Here is a 15,524-nt window from a genome sequence, read left to right as displayed (position 1 = left end):
AAAGTCTAATAATTAAATTCAGTAAAATTTACAATGATATATGAGTGAATGAAAGAAGCAGCATCTCTATTCTATAGTTTGAGTATACACTTTCTTCTTTGCATAAGTTTTAAATCGTTTTTATTTTATCTTTTTTTTTAGGATCATAAAAATGTGTGAAAATCTTCAATCATTGTTTGCATTTGAGTATTCAGAGAAATACTGAGAATAAATGAGTTGATCAACTTTCTGTCAAATAAAAAGATTTTTCATGTTTTGTTAAAACTAATTTCATTTTTTGTTCAATTGAGGCATAAAAAAGTGGACAAAACACTTTGGCTTTACTGAGTAGTCATTTCAATAGAATCATTCAAACCAATTATGAAAAAAAAATCAGGCATAACAAGTGGACGAAATTTTTAAATCTACAGTTTGATAGGTCTATGAACAGTTATACATTTCTCAAGTTTCAATGCTTTTAAACAGTGGAAATACTTCTTCAGTTAAGATTTTGTTATGTCTAATGTTTTACATCTGTTATCGGTTTAGTAACAGGCAAAACATATCAATGAACCAACTATGAAACTTAATCCATCCATTAAATAAATTTATAGTTTGGATGATAATTTGAAAGCTATTGAATGAATGTATGACAGTTGTTTAGTGTTCTGTAAGACACTTTTGTTTACATCGCAAACTGTGATGATCGCTTCTGTCTTCAAGGGCAGATAAGTTTCCCTTTCATGAATTGCAAGGTTAAACGGGATCTTCAGATACAGTGTGACCCGGATATAAGAGACCCGAATATAAGGGGAAACCGATATAAGAGAGATTTTCTTTTAGAACCTGTGTTAATGTACAGTGTAACCCGGATATAAGAAGCCCAAATATAAGTGAGCTGCAGAGCCTCCCCCCCTCGGTCTCTTATATCGAGATTACACTGAACTACAATAAACTCAATGAACCCAACAATGAAAAAACATGGCATTTTATTTACATATTAAAGTTGAGATTTATACAAATGAATTTGGATTAATTACTCATAAATAAACATTTTTTTTTTTAGTCTTTATTTTGCCATCTTCCTTTTCTTTAAAGCTTTCTCAGGTCGAAGCAATTCAATTTTCCTCTTCTTTGCATTCTTCTTAACAAGATTCCTTTTAATTTTTCTCTTGTATGCAATTTCAGGATTTGTAACAACCTAAAAAAGAAAAGCACAAATTGAAATAAACATGAAACATTCTTTTCTTGTTTTTTTTTCTCCCCTAAACTTGTCAACAATAACATGCACCAACATGGAACCCTTGAGGACACAAATTTGAAACCTGAAACAAATGTGTTTATGAATGATCATAAATTAATTATTGATACGCTAAGGCAATTTCATGTTTGTATATGTGTTATTAACCTCCACCCCTTAATTTAAAAGATGAGGATTGTCTGATTGCCAAAGATGCTACACAAAAAGAAAACAAAATTTTTAATTGTTGTGTAAACATGAAACCAACTAAAATATACTTTTGGGGCCTTTAGGATAGGATTTAAGTGTAGTATCTGCTCTGTCCAAGATGATATGATAATATGGTTGGTTCTGTGTTTACACTGGATGTCCATAGAATGTAAATATACCACAAACACCTAAAAAGGTTTTGAAGATAGACCCCTCCACCACCACTCCATAACTAGATATATTCTGAAACTTTATTAACCAGAATACTTATACATGCTTTGTTTTGAATAAAAATATAACATAATATGATAGGGTCTGTTTGCATGACAATTATTTTAAAGCATAGTAGCAATAGATGAAGAATACAACTGTGAAATTTCCACTGTTCAGCTAAGTCACAATAATTTCACAATAACAATAAAAAGGTTAAACTGTTCAAAACCGGAGGAAAGTCTACAGTTAATTAAAAAAAAAAAAAAAATAGGTAATGGGCAATGTCAAAAAAAAATATCTGAAATTGAGATGAATTTTCTACCCTAGGAAACACGGCACCTCTCTCCACCAATTTCTCAAGTTGGCTTAGATTTAATATTAAGTCAGTATACAAATAATGATCATTGAGGTGAGGTTGGCATAAGCAAATATTTTTATGACACACAATATGGTTTCCCTTCTGCTAGATCTACAGTTATATCTCACAGAATTAGCAAATCTCTCGATGGAGGTTTCCTTTCTAGAGTAATTACTCTTGACATATAAAAGGCCTTTGGTAGGGTATAGCATAAAAGTCTAGTCCACAAAATCTCCAGCTACAGTATAGCTAGAAATGTCTTGCTTCTAGGTTTGACCTTTACTCTCGATCCAGGATGAAATACGTATATCAAATCCATTGTCAAACTGCTAGAAAAATGGTGGGATCATTCTACAGCTCCAATAGATATCTCACTGCTGATGCAATTCTCTAGCTGTATAAGAGCCAAGTACATCCAAGGATGGAGTACTGTTGCCACACCTGGGCAGGAGATGCTAGAAGCACCTTATACTGCCTTGACAGAGTTCAAAATAGACTTTGTAGCCTAGTGGGGGATGCCCTTTTCTTTTCCCTGCAACTTCTTTCCCACAGAAGAGACATTGCAAGCCTGTCTCCGCTTTATCATTATTTTCATGGCAAGTGTTAATCTGATTTCCAATCCAGGGTCTCCCCTTGGCTGACTTTCATGAAAAACACTCGTCTAGCTGAAACCACTATCAATAATTTCCCCCACTCTTTATCTGTGCCTATACCTAAACGTAGATTCCATGAACAAAGCTTTCTTAGAACTGCATGCCTGTGGAACTCTGTTCTGTTTTTCTGCTTTCTAACTGACTACAATACGGTCGTCTTCAAGTCTAATGTGAACAAGTTCTTGATGAGGTTTCCCCCTAAATAATCCAATTTACCAAATTTCCACTATTAACGATTACTACATTTTCCCATTGACTACTGTACACTCATTCACCTTTATCCTCAAGTGGCCTCCAGGCACTAATTGGTGATGGCTCATTTGTAAAAAAAAAAAAAAAAAAAATGAAAAGAAAAAGAAAAATAAGAAAACTGAGTATTATCATTTTTTTTTTTTATCAAACTGATCTCTTCATAATGTAAATAGAATTAACTTTTTAGCTTAACTGAACCATGAATATTCATGGATTTTTAAATCTACAAATTTTTAAAAATCCATGTTTTAATTAGATGAAAATTTTAATTTTAGTTGGAAAAAAAAGGGGGGGAATGGGACACAGAAAAGAAAGCAAACATATTAAATCTTTTTAATGTGTGTTTTCTTTTCTTTGTCCCATTCCCTGAAAAGACAGAGATTGTGTTAAAGCATTTTGAAAATAAATAACAAATATAGTGTTGCTAACCTGAATAGCTTTCTGCTTTTTACGAGATTCTGATCTTTCCTTTCGCTCTCTGTGTACAATGGCATATTTGTAGGAGAAAACTTCCACACCAACTGTGTTCTTCAGCAGTTCCATTACTTCTTGGGTTAAATTTTTTAAGTTGGCATCTATAAAATTAAAAAAAGAAAATAACAAACGGTTAGGAAATGGAACTTATAAAAGTAGAATTAACTCATAAAACAAAAAGGAAATAATTTGTATTTGATTAAAAGTAATTAAAAAAAATCATGTGATTTATCAATTATCAAAAAAAAACTTACAATATGAATGATTTTATGTATGGAAATCTTGACTGAGGACTATGGGTAATATAGAAAAATTTAAATATCATTTCAACATTAATAAAAAAAAAAAAAATTTTTAAACAGTAACAATTTTTCATCATTATGGTTAATGTTGCTGTTTTAGATTAATTTTTGAGGGCTTTTTTTTATAAAAGAGTATTGATCATATATTTACTTATTTTTAAAGGACCTGGAACTGATTGTCTTCCCCTTCTTTTCAAGTAATTTATTATTTCAAAGATAGATAAATTTTTGAACATCATAATAAAATTTGGTACATTATATGACACTATGAATGGTAACTGCCAGTTGATCTTTGTTTAAAATGCTTTAGGATGTCAACAATTCATTAGATTTTGTAGTTTTTTAAAGGTGCCAGTAATAAGCCTATTGTCTGTTGCTGATCTGTTTGTTTTATTGCGGGTGGCATATATGTTAAAGTGTTGGATTTCTGCTGCCCATAAAAGAATGATATATGTGTCAGTGATGATGAAGGAGTGTTGGTTAAAGAAGAAGTTGCAAACACAAAAATTCAACAGGTGTTTTTTCTTGAGCCCAAAATACCCAATTAACTCAAGATATCAATTTCGAGTTGTTATATAACAATTAGTGACTCTTTCCCTTACAAATGCTCATTGTGAGACTTCACTGTTAATGTAGCCATGCCACCATTTATTTGGAATAGGATGTTTCCTTCTGCTGCTAACTTTTTGCAGGTGGTTTCAATCAACGATTATTTTATTCTTGACAATCAATCATGTTATGTTGTTTTCTTCTGGTCACGTGCATGTTTTAACCAGGTGCTCTTACTCCTGTCAAATTACCTTTTCAGTACACCTGGCCTGGATATTTAACAAAAGAAAACACTGTCAGCCTCTTTAAGGAAAATTTCTTGCAAATAGACTGCTTGGAATGTTGTCAGATGTTTCTTATTTCTTTGTTTTGGTTTCACAAGTTTGCAATTCCATTATATTATTCCTTTTATATCATTTTGCTCATTTTTGTTTTATTTTTGATTTTAGTATTTCCTTCTGTTGTTTATTACCTCCTTCGAAGATTAGACTCAAGGTTAGGTGGATATTGACAAACCAGCATACTAGAAGAAGTATGGATTGTTATTTTCATCTTCATAGTTGTTGTTGTTTCACCATATTCACCGGCCAACTCATTCTCTGGCCTTCTTCAGGTGATTAGCATAAAACATCTGACAACACTACAAAATTCAGGTCAGATGTACTGAAAGGGTCACTTAATCACTTGAAGAAGACCAGAGACTGAGTTGGCTGAGACGTGGTGAAATAACAATAATCATGAAGATAAGGATAACAGTCTGCAAATAAATAAATAAATACACAAATATCAAAGCATTCCAATAAAATCAAACGAACTCCGGTTTCTTATTTGTTTGTTTACAATGTGGCAAGTCAACCGAAAAAAAAAAAACAGTGTAGACCCAAATTAATCACTTTCATGCTCGCTTCTTTCTAGGATCTGAAAAACCTAACTGATCCATTGAAATTTGCAGGTTTCTATTTGGAATCTAAGATACCATTTATATATTTTGGGGCTCTAATGATGAGAACCAGTTTGGACGAATAAATGCTTTCATTATTTAATTCGTTTGCACTGTTAATGAAAGCATGAAATACAGAAAACCTTCCGACTGTACTAAGTAGAATATTTGGATAGAAAAACAAGATACAATTACAATTTCAAAGCAAAAAAAAAACAAAAAAAACTTGGCATTTGTTTTACTAACCTTGTGTACGAATGGTGTCATTCAGTTCTCTGTGCAATGCAGGTAGCATAATATGCAACACAGAAGCTAACAGATTTCCTCCAAGGTCGACAGCAACAGCAGCAAACCATTTGAATACAAATGAACGCTGAAACAAACAATCAAACAATGAGGAAACAAATAATGAAGAAACAAACAAAACCAAAGAAATTATTTACATAGTTTGTTGTACATTAAGGGTGGGCAGTTTTGAACCATTCAAAGACATCCATAGGAAGTTGTTGCCTATCGAGATCAAAGGGGTCATGTTTAACAAGTTTGTAAAAACAGAATTAAGAAAACCTCTGAGACAAATGATAGTTGGGAGCTTTAGTTAAATTCTATGGAAGCTATCATAGCAGTATAAATCAGTCCGCTCTCTGCATGTCTCTTTCAATGTGCCCCAACAAACTACTAAAAACAAAATCAAAGAACATGTCTATTTTTAAATCATCTCCAAATTGTTTGATTAATTTAAATTAGTAAACAACTGTGAATGTTGAATTCAGACAGAAAAAGTTTGTCTTTTATTTCTTCATTGCTAATAAGTTCCAGGCATTAAAACATCATCGTCCAAAGAACAGTCCCGCCTGAAGAAGTGGAATTCTACCTTAAATGTCTTTAGCAATTAGGTTTTGAAGCAGGAAATGTTACCGACAAGAGACTATAAAGGTCAGCAGTGACTGAAAATATATAATCATAGAAACAGATGTCTATGATGCAAGCAATGGTAAGTGACATCAGATGTGAGAGACATAGAATATCTGGCAGCCTGGATAGAAGCGATCAAAAGACAGTTAGTTTAGTTTAACAAATTTGCAATCTAAAAAGCTTTACACAAATAGCTTCTATTTTTTTCTCTTTTGTCTATGTTCCAATTACAACTTTGACATGAAAACGATCTGAATTAAATAATTGTAATGTGAATAGCTGCATGCAACTCAATAAATGTATGATTTTTCTCAACCTCATGTTGTCAGATCATTAATTGCTTATATTTGTACAAAACTAGCAATGGTACTCCGTGTTGTCTTATAAGGTATGTAATTTTTTTTTTTTTAAGTGGGGAGGGGGGTAAAATCATGTAAAAAAAAAAAAAAATGAAAGAAAAAAAGTCCTATTAATTTGAGATTGCTAATTTTGATTTAGGAAAAAGCTTGCATAAAAATAATTATGCCCTAAGTGAGGTTCAAACTTGTAACTTTTATCTCTAAATATGGTATAGTAACCAATTGACCCAGGGTGAAAGTATGAAATGGTGACACTATTAAATAGATAAATCAGAGAAAAAGTAATTATGCCTAAGGTGAGGTTTAAACTGACAACCTCTGCTTCTAAAAAAGCACTCATATACACAAAAGATTTCTCTTGGAACACTGAAATTGTACTGAGTTTTATGCCATTCTCTATTTTAACCATATGTAAAATAGTAGCGAAAACTAAACTCTCAAGTCTTGACAGGGAAACATTTTGAAATAACAATTCAGTTTTCATCCAATAGTTTTGGATATCATCCTCCTACTAATAGGTTGAAAGTGCTCTTTAGGATTGTGTAATCCTTGCTTTATTGTATTTTTTAATAAAACCTGAAGTTTATTTTGAGTTGTTTTTTTTGTTTTTTTTCAGTAGTTATTTTATGTTGATTGCTCAATTTTGCCCAACTTTATTAAAATGTTCTATTTTCATTTTCCAAATGTCCCACATGATCAACCAAACCCCAAACCCTATCACATCAATGCAATGTTGCATCCCTATGCCTATTTTACAAGTACTTTAAAGGAATGTGCTCTGATGAACTCATAGTACTTGTGCCACTTCTACTTAATTCCTAACTAACCCATTAAGCAGCAAAATCCCACCCCTTCAGTCTTGAGATCCCCTAGATGCTGAAAAGCCTTCTACTCTAATAATTTTTTTCGCTCTGACTGCTAGGCTTTGAAATTCCATCCCTGTTTTCTGCTTGCCTAACTGTAATAACATGCAAAATTTTAAATGTAATATCTCGCTGCTCATCTCCTCGCATAATCCCCTGCAGATATGACTCCAAACAGTATTCCCTCACGTCCAAGTGATAATATGATTTGTTTGGGATGTACAAGATAAAAAAATATTTTTTAATTTTTTAATTTGATCAAAAATAATGGTGAAAAAAAAAATCACTGCAATTTTTAACACATTAATTGCCATTCATTCTTCATTTATTTTAGGTATTTTTAAATTGTTTCATAATCCTATTATAAAACTAACAATTTGAAAGATTCAAATGCATGCACTTACCTTTAAAGCACATTTGGGATTATGAATATTCTCATAATGAGCTTCTCTGGTCATTTTACGAACAATCCAAGGTAACGTGACTTCAGAATTTTTGCATTTATTATCGGTTCCTTCTTCCTCTAACTCTCCTTTAACACCATCTGATGCATCATCCTCATCACAGGATATCGATTCTTCGTCTTCCATATTTTCTTCGGAATCATTTTTTTTTTCATCTTCTACTTCCTCAATCTTTTCTTCCTCAATTTCCTCCTCCTCCTCCTCTTCTTCTTCACTCTCATTACTGTATTTTTTAAAGACTTTCTCAAAATCTTCCTGTTCTTCCTCTTCTTCATCCTGATCAATTTCATCTTCTGATTTTTCTTCTTTCATTTCATCTTCTACCTCTTCCATCTTTTCTTCCTCATCCAACTTTGTACAGTTATCTTCTATGATGTCTTCGATTTTCTTTTCTTTCTCCAACTTTTCCTCTTTCTCAACAAGTGGGTCACTTTTTATCTCTGACACCAGTGAAGGATTAATGATGCCTTGAGCTATGTTCAGACGCTTGATAACCTTGGTTAAATACACCAAATTCTTTACAGCCTAGATAAGGAAAATAAAAAAAAAGAAAAATATGTCTTTAAACTTTATAAATCAAAGACAAATCTTGATCAATGAACAAAAAAATCTTTTTTTGTTTTTTTTACTAGAATTTTTTTTTTAGTTTTCAAATTGGAATTCTATTTACCAATAGACATGGGAATTGCAATATTAAGATTAGAAGGCAAAGAAAGAAAAATGTATGTTTATACAGTTTGGGGCACAGGTAAAAATCGCATTCCATGTAAAAATTCTTTGGTATACTTACGCATCAGGCAAAAATAAATATCCTCATCAAAAAATGAAGAAAAATTATTGAGTAGGATTTTAATTAAAGATAATAATCAATTTTCATATTTTGGTAATCTGCTATTCTTGGTTAAATAACAGATTGACTGGTCTTATCAATGGTGAATTGGCAAATGACAAAAACTGATTTTTCACTTTTAATCAAAATTCTACTCAATTATTTTTCCTAATTTTTGGTGAGGAGGACATTTATTTTTGCCTGATATGCAAGTTTATCAAAGATTTTTACTTTGAATGCAATTTTCATCTGTGCCCCATACTGTATAAGCATCAAAAAAACAAAAATAGCAATAAAAAATTAAGACTTTTAAAATAAGATTTAATTAAGACTTAAAATAATTTAGAGATTGCTATCATAAATCTATGTTTTGCACACAATTTTGATTTTAAATGTTTTTTTTTTTTATTTCTGATGTTGCCAGGAAATTCAACATTTAACAACCTTAAGGTTTATAATACAATACAAAATTACTATGTATCCGACACAAAATACACAAGATATGCTTACATCATCACATTGTGTGATCTTAACTGTATTATAGAAAAGAAAATCTGTAATATTCATATGCATGCTTGGGGTTATAAATTAGGGTAAGTTTGAACAGAAATTTAATTGCAAGAAAAAAAAATCAATTTTTAATTAATTTTCAAGAAAAAAATCAATTTTTAATTTTCTGAAACTATATTTCCCAGGGTATTTTTATTTTTTATTTTGATCAAAAGGAAAACAATTATATTGTAGTAGCTATTAAGAGGAAATAAAGTTTTAAAAAAATACAATTACTCACTTGTTCAGCCTGTGCTTTTTGTAAAAGAGGTGATTGTAACTGAACCACTGAATCCATAACCAAACTGTGAATCTAAAATAAAAAGCAAATACACTTGCACTCAATAATTTTTATGATATAACAAAGCTTGTTCTCTCAATAAATGCTACTAGTCAGACATTTAAATACTTTCTTATATCAAAGGCAAAAATTGACTAAAACTGTGAGATTACAATGTTGATGTTGAAATTAAAAAATAAAATATATTAACTGTATTATTGCATACTGTTCACTACACTGAGGAAGGCCAAAAGAATGGCCAAAAATTTTATTCCTTTCAAAAAATTATTTCTTAAAGACATTTTGTATTCCTACAAATAAAAACTAACTAGAGAAAAGGTTTATATATTTTTTGTATTAATTTTTCATAAATATATTAACTGTGTTAATATATTTATTGATATAATTAAACCTTTTTTATTGATATAGTAAAACCTGTTTTTTTACTAATGACTCAAGGCCAAAAGTGACTTGACAATAAAGGTTAATGAGATTGATTGTCAACTTAATGCTGAAGAACATTATGAAAAGATTGAAAATCATGAAAACAATGGACAAAGCTTAATTACTAATCAGGATAGTTTATAACAAGTATCAGTTGACACTGAATTTGAAAATGACCATGCTGTAGCCTGCAGGGAAGCAATCCTGTTGTAATGTCTTCCATAAATAGGAAATTCTTGGAAAGAAATTTTACAGAAATTTCACATGATGCTAGGTACACAGAGAAAGAAAGGAAATTTCTTTTCTGTTGTGATAAAAAGACACATTCTTGTTTTATTTCTGATCGTGTGTAGTTATGTTGGTTTCTAATGTTAGATTCAAGTTTTTCTTACATTTTCTGTGCCAATTTTTATATAAATATTGCATTACTAATAATGCATTTATCTGCATGTTTTCTCTTATTTGGTACCTTAGTTTTGTGTTTAGGTGTTTTTTGTAATCATTAACGTGCAATCCCTTGTAGTTATTGTTTCTCTTCATAATTTGCTCTTTTTTTTGTAAGTAGGTTTTCTTGATCTGTATATTTATGAATATAATTTTTCTTCTGTGCACAAGTTACAATTTTTTGCTTTCTAGTACAGCTCCGTTTTCTACATCATCCGCTATGATGGAATTTTAATAACTATTAGATATCAATTAATAAATATTCCAAAAATTTCATTTTTTTATATTTTAAAGGAATATCAAGGCATTTAATATGGATACAATCTCCTATTTGAAAATTTAAATATTTTAAAATTTGCATTGAATTAATATGTAGTCATTAGTAGGGCTAGGACAACAGCATATTCTTTTCATTGTTTTGACTCTCGAGCGTGTATCCGTTGATATCTTATATGCTTTTATGTAGAGTGATCTGGTTGTTAGTTGATTACCTGTATCTCACTATGTCGGATATATACTCAAGAGTCAAAACAATGATAAGAATATTCTGTTGTCATAGCCCTAGTCATTAGACACCAATTAAGCAAGATTTTCTGAATTTCAATTTCATCTTAATTAAAACCCTTTAAATTTTAAACATTTTCTACAATTAAATGGATTTTTATAAAACTTGGAATGAGGATTCTAGGCATAAGGTTTAGTACCTCATATCTTGGTTATAATCTTTATAGGAGGACAAAATGTGACGCAAAACTTCTGTTTGAGGAATTAATTTTAGTTATACTGGGGCGGGTATTTTCCTATATATATATATATATATATATATATATATATATATATATATATATATATACTTAGTTATATTTTGGGGAAAAATGATTCTAGCAGAGTGCTCTATTATAAGGAAAAAATGTTTAAAATAAGAGCATAATATTCATATTTATTATTTTTAGAAGTTTAGATAAGATAAGCCATCGGTACCATCGGTTTCAATCAACATATAGATATATGGGTATGTTTCCACTTCCGGTTATAGACAGACAAGATAGATCGTCTGAAGAGAGCTTGATATTGAGGCCTAAAACAGTTTCCTAATATCAGGTTTGAAACCATCAGTACAGATGGCTTATCTCATCTAAACTTCTAAAAATAAAAAAATAAATATATATATATATATATATATATATATATATATATATATATATATATATATATATATATGTATTAGTTCAAATGAACTTGACACTATTTTTCTTACTACCAAATTTATAATATTCTTAAAATGAATAATAGTTTGGGAAATATTTGATCATTCAATATTATCCATAATTTGATATAAAAAATAACTTGTATATATAACATTAATAAAAACAGAAAATACTGACCTTCTTCTGTCCATCTTTGACCAAGAAAGGCACTGGCTGTTTTGATTTTTGTAGTTTGCTATTCAAGATGTCAGCCACTAACTGATCTGGAGGATGGGATGTGAATAGTAGACCAAACAGCTGCCCTGAGACTAATTGTATCCATGTGTGTGGGTATTTTAGGTAATTTTGTGTGTGTTCTGTAGAAGAAAATAAAGATTTAATTACAGTTCATTTTTATTAATTGTTTGATAACTGAATTATTTTTTTTATTATTTTACTTTCATGGAGACGCATCATAATCAGTTTAATGACAGCTTTTAGAGATTGATTTCCAAACTAATTTATCTTTGGCCAGGTCTTTATTTATTCCTCTTTCTCTCAAATCAGTTTCTCTCATATTTTCCTTGGTCTTCCCATGTGAACTGAACTTGTTATCTCAGTTGTACTACATCTAATTCAAGAAATCTCACTCATTTTTTAATGTGGCCATATCATCATTTCCTGAGTTGTACACATGTCCCTATACCATCCAAATTTAATTTCCCTCTGAGATCAGATCTAAACCTATCTTTAAAACTTGCATAAAATATCCATCATATAATTCTTACATCATTTCTCTCCATGCAACACATGTCTTCAACCTTCACTGACCAGGTTTCACTTCCATACATCATCATCACAATAAAATGCCTGATAGATTTTTCCTTTGACTAATCAAACAAAACTTTTATTCATTAAATTATCTTAGCAGCTTCAAATGATAGCTAAATAAAAATATCATAAATTAGCAATGACTCCTTTCAGTTTATAAAAAAAAATGTTGAAGTTGTTTTTAGTTCTAAACTTATAATAAAACGCTTAGTTTTATGGGAACTAATATTGTAATAAATTACATTTTCATTAAAAATAAGAATATCATTGAACAAAAACAAATATTTTTTTCTTTTTAAATTAAAATGTCTAAAATTTACCGGTTTGTCATGCAAGAAGATAATTATTAAAATTCATCGTCTTTTTTTTAAGGATGGCAAAAAGAAACTGAAATCGAAATTAATTTCTCAATCTGCCCACCCTCATATGTGTATGTGTAGAAAGAGTTTGGTTTGTTTTTAGGACATATCAACTTCTTTTGAGTCATGTAATGCTGAAACATTAATTTCAACAAGGTAGATGGTAGTCGAATGTTATTGTTGTTTCAGTGAAACCTTTTGGTTATATTTTGTTATATATTTTTGCTTGCTTCAAAAATTTTTCTGGTTCTACCTTGCTAAATATCACCCTTAAGTTATTTTCCTGATAGTGTCTCATTTGGGTTTGCTCAAAGTTCACACAGCTCATTAATTTATGCTGTACTGTGTAGGGTTCCTGGTATGTTATACAAAATGGTGATTCTTCTCCTTTCAGTAAACATGAATGAGTATCAAAAGTGTGTCTTATTCAGAGTCCAGTAATTATTGTCTTTTCTCTTCTTGACATCTTTTTTTGTATCTCTTATTCTGATGTTTCATGTTTGGATAATTTATTTTCTTTTTTTATACACGAGTTCTATTGTTCCTGACACTTTTTAGGATGTATACATTTATTTTTAGTTTTAAATCCATGAGACATTTTCTTAGATGATGTGTTAGCTATAAGTAAGAAAACAGGATTAAAATAATTTATAATTGAATCAATTATTTTCAGTGTTTTCTTAAACTTCAATCAGTTTCAACTAATAAAGTCAAAATTAAGAAAACAGAAATTGAGTACAAGTGTAAGGGAAGAGGTTATTTTCAATGAAACAAGTTATCTGACTCTACTTCCTCCATCATGAGTTTTTGAAGTCTTTACAGCAACAATTAAGATTTCCAGTTTACAAGGTAAAAATAAAATGAGGCAAGACAAGATGGAGAGAGAAAGAGAAATAAAATCAAGTCAAATAGTGATGAAAAATTCTAGGCCTTAGCGATTTGGCAGAAATCTGTTTTTTCTTATTTTTTCTGGATTAAAAAAAAACTGAATGAAAAAGTGGAAAACTCACATCTTTGTTTTGTTCTCCAAAAACCAGAATATTTTTTTTATGTAAACCAAATTCAAAATTTATTGGTCTCAATATCATCACATGAAATCTAACTTTCTACCAAATAATAATTGTTTTGTCTTTTTTATGCTTACCCCATAGTTTGTTCATTTGTGGAATCCATTTAGGGTTTTTCACCACATCACAACATCTCACAACCTTCAGTAAAGTATTCAAATTGTTGTATAAAAAATGATCTTGATTCTTCTCATAAGATACAGTATTAGCCTGCAAGGAATAAAATAAAAATGTTAAAATATGAATAAAATGGAAATTTTTATTTAGTCTATAAAGTAAAGCCAATTTTTTGTTTTTCATACTTTTCTTCCTACAAAATCAATATTTAATTCTGTTTCTGATAAGGATTGATAATTTACATTATTCGGATTATTTAGACTAATGTTCTGATCTGGAGTGCTATTCTCACAACTTTTCAGTTGCTATAACTTCTGACTTTCTTTAGGTGTATCTTGTTGAACTTGGCCATCTTTCTGTTGAACTCAGGAACATGTACAAAATTTTGAACAGAACATTTCATTTAATCCACAAGAGTAGCATGAACATCCCTTCATTTTTCCAGACTCTTGAGTTGTAACTTCTTTTTGAAAAGGAGGTTCACCTCCAAAATTCGAAGAATATAATATCATCTATACAATTTGGATTCAATACATTATGTTTGTAAATAAATACTGAATTGAAAATTATTGAATTCTTTAATATTTCCATTTGTTCTGTTTACCTCACCACATCCAATGAGGTTTTCTACCAAGCTGCATTACCAACGTCTTTGAACTTGAGCTTCTGACACAATGCTTCCAGCAAACCATCCTTCTAATATAATAATGGAATTTATTTCTGGCAGTTGCATTTTTTTTTTGATGCACATATTTACATGGGTAATATCATTAAATAAATGATTAAAAAAGGTTTGCTAGTCAAGTGGTCTAAGATGACTCCCGTGTCAGGTGATCTCTCTTCTAGAAATACATTTTAATTCTGTCAGTCTCATTTTTCATTCTTTGGTAATCTTTCTTTATTTCACACCCTATGGATTAAATTAATTATTTAATGATATTACACATGCAAAAATGTGCATCAACAACAAAAAAAAAACAGCATAATACAAAATATATTAGTTATTTAATAATATTAAATTGAAAGAAATTTATTACTTACAGCTTTAATATTGTCAAACATAAGACTTTTATTGAACAAAGGTAACACTGTGCTCAATCGATGGCTAAATTGATCCTTCTCTATTTCCACATAAATGCCCATCAGCTGAGCTGCAACAATCTGTAAGTGCAACTGAAAATTAGAAATAAAGAGAAACCGATCTTTAGAAATCATGCAAAGAAAAAGAAACAGTTTTGTCCAAATAAATAAACGTAAATGTGTGTCTGTATGGCCTTTTCATTTATCCTGCTTGATTTACCATCATCTTGGAAATGAAATGGTCATCCAGTGTCAGGTTTTCCCACTTTCCAACTTTACAGCAGGTGGAATTCTTATAACTGACAAAATTCTAATTCAAAAGTATAACAATAAAAGTAAAAAAGTATAGCAAACCATAAATCCTTTAATTCTGTTATACATATATCAATAAAATCAGAATGAAAACACAAATGCATTATCTGTCCTACTAGTTGATAAATGATACAATTGGGTGATTATACAAATGATATAATTTGGTGGCTAAAATTAGATCACATCCAAATCTTGTAATAGAAATGCTTTTCTGAAAACTGTATACATATCCAAGTAGTTATTTATATAAAGTT

The 15,524-nt window shown here is 30.1% G+C and overlaps 1 protein-coding gene across 1 annotated transcript in view; it reads right to left on the bottom strand.

Moving 5' to 3' along the window:
* Positions 1–951: 951 nt before the first annotated feature.
* Positions 952–15,524, bottom strand: part of LOC145286076 (small subunit processome component 20 homolog) — a 169,371-nt gene continuing 154,798 nt past the window's right edge. The window contains exons 57-64 of the mRNA XM_080134747.1: positions 14,920–15,051; positions 13,839–13,971; positions 11,703–11,881; positions 9,391–9,462; positions 7,712–8,296; positions 5,417–5,543; positions 3,335–3,480; positions 952–1,180 (exon numbers count right to left, since the gene is read on the bottom strand). Coding sequence (XP_079990873.1) covers positions 1,049–1,180; positions 3,335–3,480; positions 5,417–5,543; positions 7,712–8,296; positions 9,391–9,462; positions 11,703–11,881; positions 13,839–13,971; positions 14,920–15,051 — 1,506 coding nt within the window. The 3' untranslated portion in view covers positions 952–1,048. The remainder of the gene's footprint in view (positions 1,181–3,334; positions 3,481–5,416; positions 5,544–7,711; positions 8,297–9,390; positions 9,463–11,702; positions 11,882–13,838; positions 13,972–14,919; positions 15,052–15,524) is intronic.

The sequence above is a fragment of the Euprymna scolopes genome, chromosome 10, assembly GCF_053919585.1.
Source record: "Euprymna scolopes isolate OS-2025 chromosome 10, ASM5391958v1, whole genome shotgun sequence".
Taxonomy (NCBI): Eukaryota; Metazoa; Mollusca; class Cephalopoda; order Sepiida; family Sepiolidae; genus Euprymna; species Euprymna scolopes.
This window is presented reverse-complemented; position numbering and strand designations above follow the sequence as displayed.